This window comes from Papio anubis, chromosome 9 (genome assembly GCF_008728515.1).
Source record: "Papio anubis isolate 15944 chromosome 9, Panubis1.0, whole genome shotgun sequence".
NCBI classification, from domain to species: Eukaryota; Metazoa; Chordata; class Mammalia; order Primates; family Cercopithecidae; genus Papio; species Papio anubis.
In genome coordinates this window covers 121,385,893-121,398,880 of record NC_044984.1, presented here as the reverse complement: position 1 = coordinate 121,398,880, position 12,988 = coordinate 121,385,893, and the positions used below count along the sequence as shown (strand labels likewise).

At 39.9% G+C, this 12,988-nt stretch overlaps 1 protein-coding gene and 1 long non-coding RNA gene across 3 annotated transcripts in view; one reads left to right on the top strand and one right to left on the bottom strand.

Annotated features, from left to right (window-relative positions):
• The first annotated feature begins 321 nt into the window (after window positions 1–321).
• The window catches only part of LOC103876155, a 33,443-nt gene continuing 20,776 nt past the window's right edge, over window positions 322–12,988 (top strand). The window contains exons 1-3 of one of the 2 annotated variants that reach the window (XR_635263.3): window positions 322–410; window positions 4,082–4,178; window positions 5,225–5,312. This is a non-coding gene — a long non-coding RNA (uncharacterized LOC103876155). Of the gene's footprint in view, window positions 411–4,081; window positions 4,179–5,224; window positions 5,313–12,988 lie in introns of those variants that run through there. The other variant, XR_004176250.1, reaches the window with a different exon arrangement.
• On the bottom strand, window positions 8,081–11,412 carry LOC110740782 (transmembrane protein 132B-like). The gene has a single exon (XM_021923140.2). It carries the CDS (start codon window positions 9,842–9,844, stop codon window positions 9,167–9,169), a length of 678 nt encoding a protein of 225 aa, XP_021778832.1. The 5' UTR covers window positions 9,845–11,412; the 3' UTR covers window positions 8,081–9,166.

Sequence of the window (12,988 nt, the reverse complement as noted above, 5' to 3'; positions counted from 1 at the left end):
CAAGGCCCTGCATGCCTGCCTCTGGTGGCCAGACACCAGCTTAGACACAAGACCACACTGGACCCTGGGGAATGTGGAGCTTGGAATGCAAACAAGCACCCGGCAACCAGGACAGGCTACCAGGGACTAGAGAGCCAGGAGGCTTCATTGGGTAACAAAGTTCTACCCAAGCATTCTCTTGCATTCAACCTGGGGAACGAGACAGCACCTGGTTTCACACTCACAAGGCATGAGACTGTGTGCAGCCAGAATGACCAGCAGGGGGTGCAAAGGCCACTCCAGGCACCTGCTGGCCTCAGAGAAATCAGGAAATCAGGAAATCAGGAAGCCCCCTCCTGCTATCCTTTCTCTGCAAGGAAATGTGCCAGGGGACTGCAGCCCAGACAGTCGGCAGTAGAGGACGCATGAAGGTCATTGTCACTGCTTTTTCCTCCTCTTATTGAAACTCTTCCCTCTGCAGCCCTGGAAGCCTGATCCTACCTACAGGTGTCAGAGAAATCTCCCTCCCTCAGAGTCCTTGTCTGGTTTGTTTTTGATCCGGCCACAAATACTAGGGCAGAAAAATAATGGACGGTACAAAGGTCTTTACTGTCTTTTGTTGGTTTGTTTTTATTTATTTATTTTTTTGAGGTGTTTTCCCATGATAATGAGTGCAGTGGAGGCATAATATATTTCACGTTGTAAACCAAAAAGTATCTGAGACAAGACTCAATCAATTTAGAAGTTTATTTTGCCAAGGTTAAGGACATGCCGTGACACGGCCTCAGGAGGTCCTGAGAACAAGTGCCCATGGTGGTCAGGCCACGGCTTGGCTTTATACATTCCAGGGAGACAGAAGACATCAGTGGTCCAGAAAGGCGGGACAACTCAGAGTGGAAGCTTCCAGGTCGTAGGCGGATTCAAAGATTGTCTGATTGGCAATTGGTTGAAAGAGGTTGTCTAAAGACCAGATATCCATAGAAGGGAAGGTCTAAGCTCAGATAAAGGGTTGTGGAGACCAAGATTCTTATCATGCAGATGAAGCTTCCAGGTAGCAGGCTCAGAGAGGATAAATTGTAAATGTTTCTTATCACACTGTAAAAGGTGTCAGACTCTTAAGTCAATTCTCTCCAGGATCAGGAAAAGAATTTTTAAAAATGTTTATAAGCTCAATTATTTTATTAATTTATTGTTAGCAACTTTGAGATCTGATTAAGAAATCTTTCCTAAACCCAAGATAGCAAAGAGTTTTTTCTTCCGTTTTCTCTTAGAACCTTTATTCTTTTAATTTTAACACTTGGGTCTATAGTGTCTCTCAAAATCAAGTAACGGGTCACTTCAGTTCCAAGTGTAACAATGAAAAGTGAAAGCTGTGAATTACCTCTTTCCCTATATTTTCACAGTATCTTTGTGCAAAGAAAGCAGCAAAGAGAATTGCATCATATAAAGAGTGAATTAAACCATCTAAAGGAGTAAAAAGTCGTCATCACATGGACAACAAATTAAGACATAGCATCCATCTCACTATTTGCAAAGTGGTTTATTCCTACAGACAATGCAGATATGTAAAAAGGTTTTTCTATAGTTTCATCCTTTGTAGGACCTAAGGAAATAAGCCCACATTTTGAAATAAAATTTTTAAAAATCGTGTAAAAGAATGACCTACTGTAGCAATGACGTTTTGAAGACATCTCGTAGAACATGAAGATCGCCCAGTATTATGAATTGATAACATGATTGCTTTCTTGGACTGGGAGGATAATTTCCCTAATGGACATTAAAGCGTTTGGATCGTTATTTTCCATCTGGAAAGTGATAGTGTCCTGATTGTGTCAAGTAAGGGCACCCCATGAAACATAGGCTCAGGTCATGTCCTTCTCCAAATTTTCCTCCATTAAAAAATTCTAAAAAATAAACACAGCAAACATGGCACCATAACTTATCTAAATTTTACAAATTCAAAAAGAGATCATTGATGCATATTAACAATGTGAATTTTAAAAATCTGATATGTAGTATTTGCATTTTGCAAACAAAAGTCAAAATAAAGGTATACTTTTTTTCATGAATGCCATTTTTCATTTTCAAATTCCACTTTTTCTTCTTTTATTGGAACTGCATTTACTACACGGCATACATGCATAGTGAGATCTGGAGAGAAAATGCTGGGATCTGTGGCTCAGGTTTTCTATATTCTAGGGGGAAGAAGTTTCCCCTAAATTACCTAAATTATGTTTACATAAATAATTATGTAAATTTAGATTGTTTGTTTTTAGGAGACAGGGTCTCACTCTGTCACCCAGGCTGGAGTACAGTGGTGTGATCTTAGCTCACTGCAACCTCTGCTTCCTGGGTTCAAGAGATCTTCGTGCCTCAGCCTCTCAAGTAGCAGGGACTACAGGTGTGTGCCACCACACCTGCTAATTTTTGTATTTTTTTTTTTTTAGTAGAGATCGTATTTCACCATGCTAGCCAGGCTGGTCTCGAACTCCTGACCTCAAGTGATGTGCCCACTTTGGCCTCCCAAAGTGCTGAGATTACAGACATGAGTCACTACCCCCAGCCATAACTTTGTGTGTGTGTGTGTGTGTGTGTATATAATTATATATATATTTAAATATATATATGATTATTTATATTAAGAAATAATTATTAATAAAATAATTTATTTTTATAATTATTTATAATAATAAATAATATATATATTTAATTAATATATATATATTTGAGACAGAGTTTCATTCTGTCACCCAGGCAGGAGTGCAGTGGTGCAATCTCAGCTCACTGCAACCTCCGCCTCCCAGGTTCAAGTGATTCTTCTGCCTCAGCCTCCCGAGTACCTGGGATTACAGGGGCCTGCCACCACACCAGGCTGATTTTTGTATTTTTAGAAGAGACAGGGTTTCATCATATTGGCCAGGCTGGTCTCGAACTCCTGACCTTGTGGTCTGCCCACCTCAGCCTCCCAAAGTGCTGGGATTACAGGAGTGAGCCACCATGCCCAGCCTTTCAGGATCATTTTCTGCCAGCTTTTTAGATTCATAAAAGCATGCAGTTTCACAGATTAGTTTCACAAAGACAATTTTTAAGTTGTATGTCTATTATTATATGATGATTGTGATGTTTGGAAAAGGGGGAGCCATTGATCATTAAGATACATCCAACTAAGACTTCCCTTTCCATACCAATGACAAAGGATGGCATTTGCCAAAATGGCAAAGGTGAGGCTGACAGTTTCGTGAAGTGCGTGGTAGCCAACAGGATGGCTTGTAAAAAGTTTAGTAAATAACTCGCCCCCTAATCCTGAAACATCTGCAGCAATCTTCAGGGATCCAAGCAACTCCTCAGTTGTCTTGAGTCTTTCTTATGTCTCCAGAACTCTGCATGTCTGGGCCAGTAGCATCTTTCACTCTTGGCCCCATACAAAACTCTTGCCCTTACACATATACATAATCAAGCTATTAATGCAAAAGAGCAAAATGGGAGCCAAGGCCTCAGCCACTAAAATGCTAAGTTTTTAGGTAGTTTGCTCTGCTGATTAGAAAGTAAGAAATATTTGTCCTGTTTCTCTTATCATCAAATGGGGACATCTGGAAAAAAACTTTTACTCAGGTTTGTAGGAAAAAGGAAAGTTAATTTTTTAGAGATTCAACTTCTTTATGCCTTTTCAGATTAAACTTTTTTTTTTTTTGAGACGGAGTCTTGGTCTTTTAGAACTGTAGTACATTGGCACAATCTCAGCTCACTGTAACCTCCCCCTCCCAGGTTCAAGCGATTCTCCTGCCTCAGCTTCCCGAGTAGCTGGGATTACAGGGGTGTGCCACCACGCCCAGATAATTTTTGCATTTTTAGTAGAGATAGGATTTCACCATGCTGGCCAGGCTGGTCTCGAACTCCCAACCTCAGGCAATCGGCCCTCCTCAGCCTCGCAAAGTGCTGGGATTACAGGTGTGAGCCACTGCACCCGGCCGATTAAATACCTTTTAAAATTGTTTACATTACTTTCAATTTCTGCAAAACGAGCATGTGTGGAAAAATGTTAATGCATGTTTATAAATCTAAATGTCAAATTACACAGATATTTACTTTTTCTTGTTTTCAGCAGCTGGAAATCTAGGAGCAGAAGCCCAGCATAATGATCTCTGAAAGCCTGGATGCATGCATTCCTCTCTTACTTCCCAAAACTGTGGGGTAGAAATGTGAGTATCAGCATGCTGCACAGACTTCTACAGATGTCCAGGGAACTGAATTTCCAGAAGTTATAATCTATGTTCTTTCCCAACCCCCGCTTCAGTTTACATATCGGAGGCCTGTTTGTTGAAAAGCAATCAGCTAGAAAATAAGAGTGGCTATAACCTGTGCTGCCCAGTGATCAGGGAAAGAGAGCGGATGAAACTTTGATGACTTTCTGTTAGTCTGATGAATATCCATGCCAAATGTAAGATTAGTTGAAGGCCTTATCGCTTCCCACCAAAATGTTCCTTTGCTTGCTGTATAGTACATTGAAATGTAAAGTTATGGGTTTGTTTAACAGTTTAATTTGTCAGTGGGCATTCAACTCTTCTATTTGTGTTTTTACTTTGAGCTTAGTAGGAGCAGACAAATAGAGGTGACCCCTGTTTTCTTCCTGAAGCCATTTTTCAGGGCAGAAGTGCCTTAACCACTTCATTGAGAAACCACCTTTGCATGCAGTACCCTGAGTTGGCTTCAGCACGCCAAGCTCCACAACGTGGGAAATACCCTGCTTTCCATGTTGTTTTAATCCCAGTGCTCATGAGTAAGGACATGTCCTGTCTCTTGTCCATGAAAATACTCCCACAAAACGAAGTCACACCCAGGATCTGTTAACGGAGATACCGAGTGGGTGAAGGAGACTCATTCCCTGATGCAATTCAGGTCACACAAAGTAAAAAAGAAAACAAAAACCCTTTTCTGTTGAGGATACAGATGCAAAGAAAATGGAAAATGCCTTTCAAAATGCACAAGCCTCGTTTTCTAATTATGTTTCGGTGAACATGCCGGTGAACTTACCTGTGTGGCTTGGTATTGAGGTGGGTTTTTAGCTACTTCTCCACCAAATCCTTTGAAAAGCAGCAGTGGCAGAAACAAATAACCCAATTAAAAACAATAATAGCAACAACAAAAAAAAAGATAAAGAAGAAAGCAGTGGTTTTCTTTGGCTAGCTGAGGAACTTTCTACTAGGCATTAGCAATCGCTTTGCAAACTTTTTTTTTTTTTTTACAGCAAATGCTTCATTCTCTAGACAGATTTCAAGAATTTTCAAGCATCAGCAGACTCAATTCTTCACCCCCATTTTAACAAAGAATCAGCTGAATGCCTGTGTTTAACAGTCAAGCCCATTAAACCTGTGATTTGTACGTTGCTCACACTCTTTATTCCTATTAGCAAGAGATGCTAGGAGAACTTCTTGGTCATCAATCTGATGAGTTCCGAGGGGAATGTGGGTTTAGGTTGTGGCGTTCATATACATAGGCATCTGGCTGAACACATGTACCTAAGAGTCCTCTAGTTTTCCTTGCTCTACTGAAAATAAAGACAGAGTGTGTAAAATATAATGTATATATTATACAAAGACCTCTTGAAAAGACAATAAATTCTAGTGATTTGGGGCACAAAGGTGGGAAGCAAATCTCATTTTGTTGCTCAGAGATCCATCCTGCACAGGCTGTCTCCCTTCTTAATTTCTGACAATCCAAGGGATCTTCCCAAGTCTCTGCCTGAGGCTGTGTTTGGAAAAACAAGGTCACATGAACCATTGGGTAAAAGTGAGGCAGGGATTTTTCAGCATCATTAAGGATGGATGACTCCTATTCAACATAGTATTGGAAGTCCGGGCCAGAGCAATCAGGCAAGAGAAAGAAAGAAAGGGCATCCAAATAAGAAGAGAGCAAGTCAAACAATCCTTGTTTGCAGATGACATGATCCTATATCTCCAAAACCCTATAGTCAAAACCCAAAAGCTCAATAAGCTGATAAACAACTTCCGCTGTCTCATTTGTAAGTGGGAGCTAAATGCTGAGAACACATGGACCCATAGAAGGGAGCAATCACACTGGGTCCTATCGGAGGCTGGAGGGTGGGAGGAGGGAGAGGATTAGGAAAAATAACTAATGGGTTACAGTAGGTTTAATACCTGAGTGACAAAATAATCTGCAAAACGAACTCCCATGACACAAGGTTACCTAGTAACAAACCTGCACATGTACCTCTGAACTTGAAATAAAAGTTATATTTTAAAAATAACAATACAATGGATGACCTGAACATTTCTGTTTTGAATAGCTCAATCATCAGCCCTTTGTGGTCATGAAAATGTCCAAGGTAATTCCTCTATGTCCTTCCATGTCTATTTATTAAATATGCCAATGGCTTGATAGAGCCCACACTGAGGTCTTACTAGCCCAATATCTGCTCTTTTAGCCATCTCGTCTTAATAAATTAAAATACTGTCTCATTTTCTTATTCTAAAAATCTTGATTTGCTTAGTATTGTATTTGCTTAATATCAACAATATAATACTATTATTTCAACAATAATTTCTATTTTAAAAGCTATTTGAGATTTGAGTAATTTCTTTTTTCTTTGACAATTATTTTTCCAGTCCCTGTGTTCTTGACAACTGCCTCTTGAGCTTCAGAGCTCATTCATATTTTTTCCTGATCCACTCATTTTCATGACTTTATTGAGCATACTTGTTGATTTTCAATCTCAGTACACATCCCATGAAAGTTTCAACTTTGCTAGGATTATGGATGTGAATGCTTTTCTAGTCACCGAAAAGATGGATTTTCTCACTGCTAAGTTGAAACAGAATTTTGCTCATTTCTTATTTTTCTTTTTATTTTTTTAAATGACAGTTTTAATCTGCAGCTGTTTCCTAGGGGATTTTCTTTTTCTACTTATTAATGCTGGTTTTATATTTGAGCCTGGGTGGCAAAATATGTTTTTCAGAAAATACTCGTATGAATACAGGTGTTTTCTTTGAGACTTTTTGTTTTCATACTTTTCCAATGAATGTTCAGCCACCAGATAACAAAATACAGGAATTGCATGTGATTCACAGATATTCCCCCACCTTTGCAAAATTCATGTTCAAAATTGACCCTCTCTCACTGGTTGTTAATATTGTTAAGTAAGATCTCTCATGCATTGCCAACATAAGATGTCAATGAGAAAAGGAAGGAAACAGAAAGTGAGGATAAGTTGATTAGTTTCTATTAATAGGCAGTACAGTATGGAAAAGTAGAGAAAACCTGAAATTCAATATGGATTCCATTAATTAAAATAAAATGGCTAATCTCTTGGAGCTAGAGACTATCATTCTTAGCAAACTAAGGCAGGAACAGAAAACTAAATATCACATGTGCTCACTTATAAGTGGGAGCTAAATCATAAGAATTTATGAACACAAAGAAGGAAATAACAGACACTGGGGTCTACTTCAGGGACGATAATAGGAGGAGGGAGAGGAGTAGAAAAGGTAAATATTGGGGCCAGCACGCTGGCTGAGGCCTGTAATCCCACACTTTGGGAGGCTAACGTAGGTGGATCACCCGAGTTCAGAAGTTCAAGACCAGCCTGGCCAACATGGTGAAACCTCATTTCTACTAAAAATACAAAAAAATTAGCTGGGTGTGGTGGCACACACCTGTAATCCAAGTTATTCAGGAGCCTGAGGCAGGAGAAGCTTGAACTCGGGAGGCGGAGGTTGCAAGGAACTGAGATGTGCCACTACAGTCCAACCTGTGCAACACAATGAGACTCTGTCTGAAGAAAAAATAAAAGAAAAAATAACTATTGGGTACTGGGCTTAATACCTGGATGATGAAATAATATGTACATCAAACCCCATGACCTATGTTTACCTATGTAAAAAACCTTCACAAGTATCCCAAAACCTAAGACAAAAGTTAAACAAAAATAAAACAATAAAACTTTAAAATTTAAAAAATAAGTAAAAAATAAAATTAAAAAAGCCATGGCTAATCTCAATGAATTAAACTTCTGTGTAAACAAAGCATGTCTCAAATAAAACATAATATTTTTACAAATAAAAAATATTTTTACATGTTTTAAAAAGACCTCTAGAAGTCAAAAACAACAGGAAAAAAACCACAAGAACAAAAAACAAAAAAAGCAAACAGCAGTAAAACCCACAACAAGCAGATGTTGTTATAAATGTCTGTGAAAACAATGAGCAGTGTTTGTTACAAATAAGGCAGCTACATTCTTATTTCCTTCCACGGGAGACTGGGGGTTGTGCTATTTGTGGTACGTTCCTCTTGGCCAACAGGTGCGCCATGTTGCAATCCTTCCTGAACCCCTCTCTCCTGGTTTCCTTAATGCTCTGTGGGATCACGGAGGTGGTCTTTATAGTCTCAGTGTATTCTTTCAGTATAAGGGCATCAATTTCACACAAGCCTAGTCTCACACCAAGGGCCATAACTGTCCACTGTACCTTACCGGTATCAAAGAATTAAACATCTGTCAAATTCTTTCTCATTGCAAACAGCTGTCTGTCATGAGATGGGTATCAAGGCCTTTGGCTGAATTTATTTCTATGAATTAGCACCGAGCCAGTACCAGGCCGTATATAAAACCGTTCCTAAAACTTCAGCAATGCCTATGTGGGCTGTGTTAAAAGCACACCCTGGCTTATTACATATTTGCATTTGATTTTCAGGCCTCTGACACCAGAGATCTAATTGATAATACCCTGACAAATTATTCTGTGCTAAATTACCCTCTATTGCTGACCAAACTCACAGCTCCAACTCCCTGAAAAACAGAAAGCGTGTAGTAGAATTCAAACATAAGAAAGTTTTGTTCGTTTGTTTGTTTGGTTTTGAGACAGGGTCTCACTCTGTCACCCAGGCTGGAGTGCACCGGTGTGATTATAACTCACCGCAATTTCTGCTTCCCAGGCTCAAGCAATTCTCCCGTCTTAACCTCCTGAGTAGCTGGGAATACAGGTTTAGACCACCACAGCTGACTTGGTGATTCAAAAAATTAAAAAATTGTTTTAGTTTTTTGTAGAAACGGAGTCTTACTATATTGCCCAGGCTGGTCTCAAACTCCTGGGCTCAAAGGATCCTCCCACCTCAGTCTCCCAAAGTGTTGGGATTACAGGCATGAACCACCGTACCAGGCCCATATGAAAACATTTTAAATCTGCAAGTACCCCAGCCCCATATCTTGGCAGACCCACTTGATGTTATCATCGCTGTCAAACAGGATGGAGTTGGTGTATGGGCCGCCGTCCTCTGGAAGGATGGTGGTGTAGGAAGTGAACTTGACTCTCTTCCTCTTTGGGCCCGAAGAATTCATAGGTTCATTTTTAATTTCTTTCTCATAGACATAGTCAGAGGGTCTGAGGAGTTGACTATGAAAAGTCTTCTGGGAACTGCCATTCAGAAGGAAGTTCCTCTCCTCAAACTGCAGGCCCCTGTCTATCATGGTTGTGCACTCCTCCGACGGGAGTGTAATGTCAACAGGGTTCTCCAAAAGTTCCACTTCATTCCCAAGCCAGACCCAGTCGTGGGAATGGGGGACGTTGCCCTGCTGACTCACAGCAAACCTTTTGTGTCTGTGTTTCCAGGAAAACGCCACGCAGTTGATCAAGAAGACCAGAATGGCCAAGAAGGAGACGCAGAGCAGGGCATACATGCCTATCTCGAACTCCGTTAGCCCCCTTGAGGTCACTAGGATTACTGGGCTCCAGTGACTTCTCTTGAGTGGGGAAGCTTGTGAAGCTGTCTGGACCACCGTTTTTGAGTCATTTATTATTTTCTTCCATGGGAGACTGAGGCTTATGCTTTTGTTGGTACTTTCCTCTTTCAACATGACCAGCAGGTGACCCTGTTGAAATCATTCCTGAACCGCTCTCTCCTGGTTTCCTTCACACACTATGGAATCACTGAAGTGGTCTTTACCGTATCAATTTATGCCCTTGACATCATTGCCGTGTCTTTGGTATTCATTGCTACTTGGTTCAAATTTGACCTCGGCATTTCCTTTACTCATGGCAAGGACACGCTTCCTCTTGGTCTTCAAACAAGGTCACTAATCATCATGTTTAACTTAATCAAAAGCCCTTGGCTTTCACCCTCCGCAACCACAAAGCATCATCTGAACTCAAGACAGACCAACCACTTCATGTAATAATGAGACAGTAACCATCTCATTGAACCTTAAAGGTGACATTGAAACATCACCATACAAAAATTCAAAAAGAACCAAAACTTTGTGTTATGATAAATATATTTCATACTTGAAAAATTTATTCACATAAATGTTGATGCCAAAAATTATTTCAATATACAGAATTAGAAAAATAACCTCTAGTGCTCTGTAAACTTAAACAGTTCTTGACATGCATCAGACGGTCATTAGTGATGATCTCTACCCCACTGATGTGAAGAACAATACATATTAATAAGTACATGGAATTAGGAAGTACACATTGACTTATTTCACATTCTATGACTGAATTTTATTTTGTCACTTCTTAAAACATTTTGAAGATTAGGAAATACATCCAAATTATTTTAAAGGGCAACTAATTAGACCACCACTCACGATAATATTATTTATACCAGAACAGATAGAAAAAATGCAGATAAGGCAATACACTCCTACCCTGAGGTATTTGGCAAAAGGATGCATTATAATTCCATTCTGCTTCAAAGACATAATGCTGCTGATACTCTTTTTAAATGATCTGCTAAAACTCTAAAGATGTGGGAGCATTTTAGAACTGGCAATAATTATAGTGAATAGGTAGCAATTTGGTACTTACTTGTAGTACCTGAAATGGAATTTCTAAGTGTCAAAAACTGCCTGCTTTGGTAAAAGTGGAAAAATAGAATCCTTTTGCCATGGTCTAACAGTAGCCTGTCAACTGCACAGATAAACTTGCTGCAAGGAAATGGCATTTGGACCTGTGATGGGTATATAAAAAACATCTGAGAAGAAACTTTTTCCATGTCATGGAGCATTGCTGTAAAGGACAGGACAGACTGAACAAAAAGCAGAGAGAAGCTTCAAGAATTTCCATCTCAGCTGCAAGTACTTGATGCTGATCTTCCTTGCAGGATATGAAAACTGAGAGGGACAAGTTATCCTCTGATATGGTTTGACTGTGTCCCCACCCAAATCTCATCTTGACCTGTAGCTCCCATAATTCCCATGTGTTGTGGGAGGGAGCTGGTGGGAGATAATTGAATCATGGGGGTGGTTTCCCCCACACTGTTCTCCTGGTAGTGAATAAGTCTCATGAGATCTGATGGCTTTTTGTAACTCCTTTTGCTTAGTTCTTATTCTCTCTTGTCTGCTGCCATGTAAGAAGTGCCTTTTGCCTTTGACCATGATTGTGAGGCCTCCCCAGACACATGGAACTGTGAATCCATTAAACCTCTTTTTCTTTATAAATTACCCAGTCTTGGCTGGGCGCAGTGGCTCACGCCTGTAATCCCAGCACTTTGGGGGGCCGAGGTGGGTGGATCACAAGGTTAGGAGTTTCAGACCAGCCTGGCCAATATGGTGAAACCCTCTCTCTACTAAAAATACAAAAATTAGCCAGGCGTGGTGGCGGGCGCCTGTAGTCCCAGCTATTCGGGAGGCTAAGGCAGGAGAATCGCTTGAACTCGGGAGGCAGAGGTTGCAGTGAGCTGAGATTGTGTCACTGCACTCCAGCCTGGCTGACAGAGTGAGACTCCGTCTCAAAAAGAAAAAAAAAATTACACAGTCTTGAGTATGTCTTTATCAGTAGTAGCATAAAATCGGACTAACACACCCTCACCAACCTAAATCTCAAGAGTTTCTGGGAGTCACTCATCTTTAGGAACTTGAAGGATATCCTAGGAAACCACTCTCTTGTATCTTTAGATAAGTCAGCCAAGAGCCACACACCCAGCTCTGTGTTGATGACCAGTCACCCAGGAAAATCCCCGACCCTTATCCAAGAGGGAGCTAAGAGAGGGAAAGAGGATATTCAAAAATAAAAGTGAAAACCTGTGTCTCTGCTCCATACGGTCTAACCAAAAAAAACTACCAACTTTGAAATATGTATAGGAAATATGTATATATGTATACACATATATATGTATATGTATACTGTATAGGAAAACAAATCATTATAATGACAAGGATGTTTTATTTTTAATCACAGTTTTATAACAAAACACCTAAAACTTTGTAATTGATGTTTATACCAAAATATGTTCCTAATTTACTGCCAAAAGTATGCATTTGCTGAAATGGTTTATTAAAGCATTTCGTAATTGTTTGATTTCACCTGCCAATAGAAAGATTTCTAAAGAGAACAGCTTACTGCATTTTATTTCTTTGATTCAAACTGTAATAGTTTCATACATTTATAAAAGGGCATGAATTAGCTTATTAGTAATAATTTAAAATTTCAATAAGAATGCACATCTTGTTGCTGAGTATTCAAAGTGCATGAATCATCACATTAAAAAATTAATATGTATGCTGATAAAATGGAGTAAGTGTAAGACGGGTGTGATGGCTCATTCCTGTAATACCAGCACTTTGGGAGGCCAAGGCAGGTCGATCACCTGAGATCAGGAGATTGAGACTAGCCTGGACAACATGGTGAAATCCCATCTCTACCTAAAATACAAAAATTAGCCAGATGTGGTGGCAGGCTCCTGTAATCCCAGCTACTTGGGGGGCTGAGGCAGGAGAATTGCTTGAACCTGGGAGGTGGAGGCTGTAGTGAGCCAAGATCGCACCTGGGTGACAGAGTGAGATTCTGTCTCAAAAAAAAAAAAAAAAAAAAGGAATGGAGCAAGTGTAATAAAACAGTTTAAATGCTGGTGCTTAGCTGTCTCTCCCTACTTCATTACCTTCGAGTTTGACATAGATATTTATGGAATGATAACGAGTAGACTCTGAAAACTTTCCTAAGTACCCTAGGAAAGCACAATGGAAAAAGGAATTTTAAAATTTTAATGGCCTAAAGGC

Excerpts from the sequence above, each read along its gene's own strand:
- LOC110740782 (XM_021923140.2), bottom strand. The coding sequence starts at position 9,844 with ATGTTGAAAGAGGAAAGTACCAACAAAAGCATAAGCCTCAGTCTCCCA.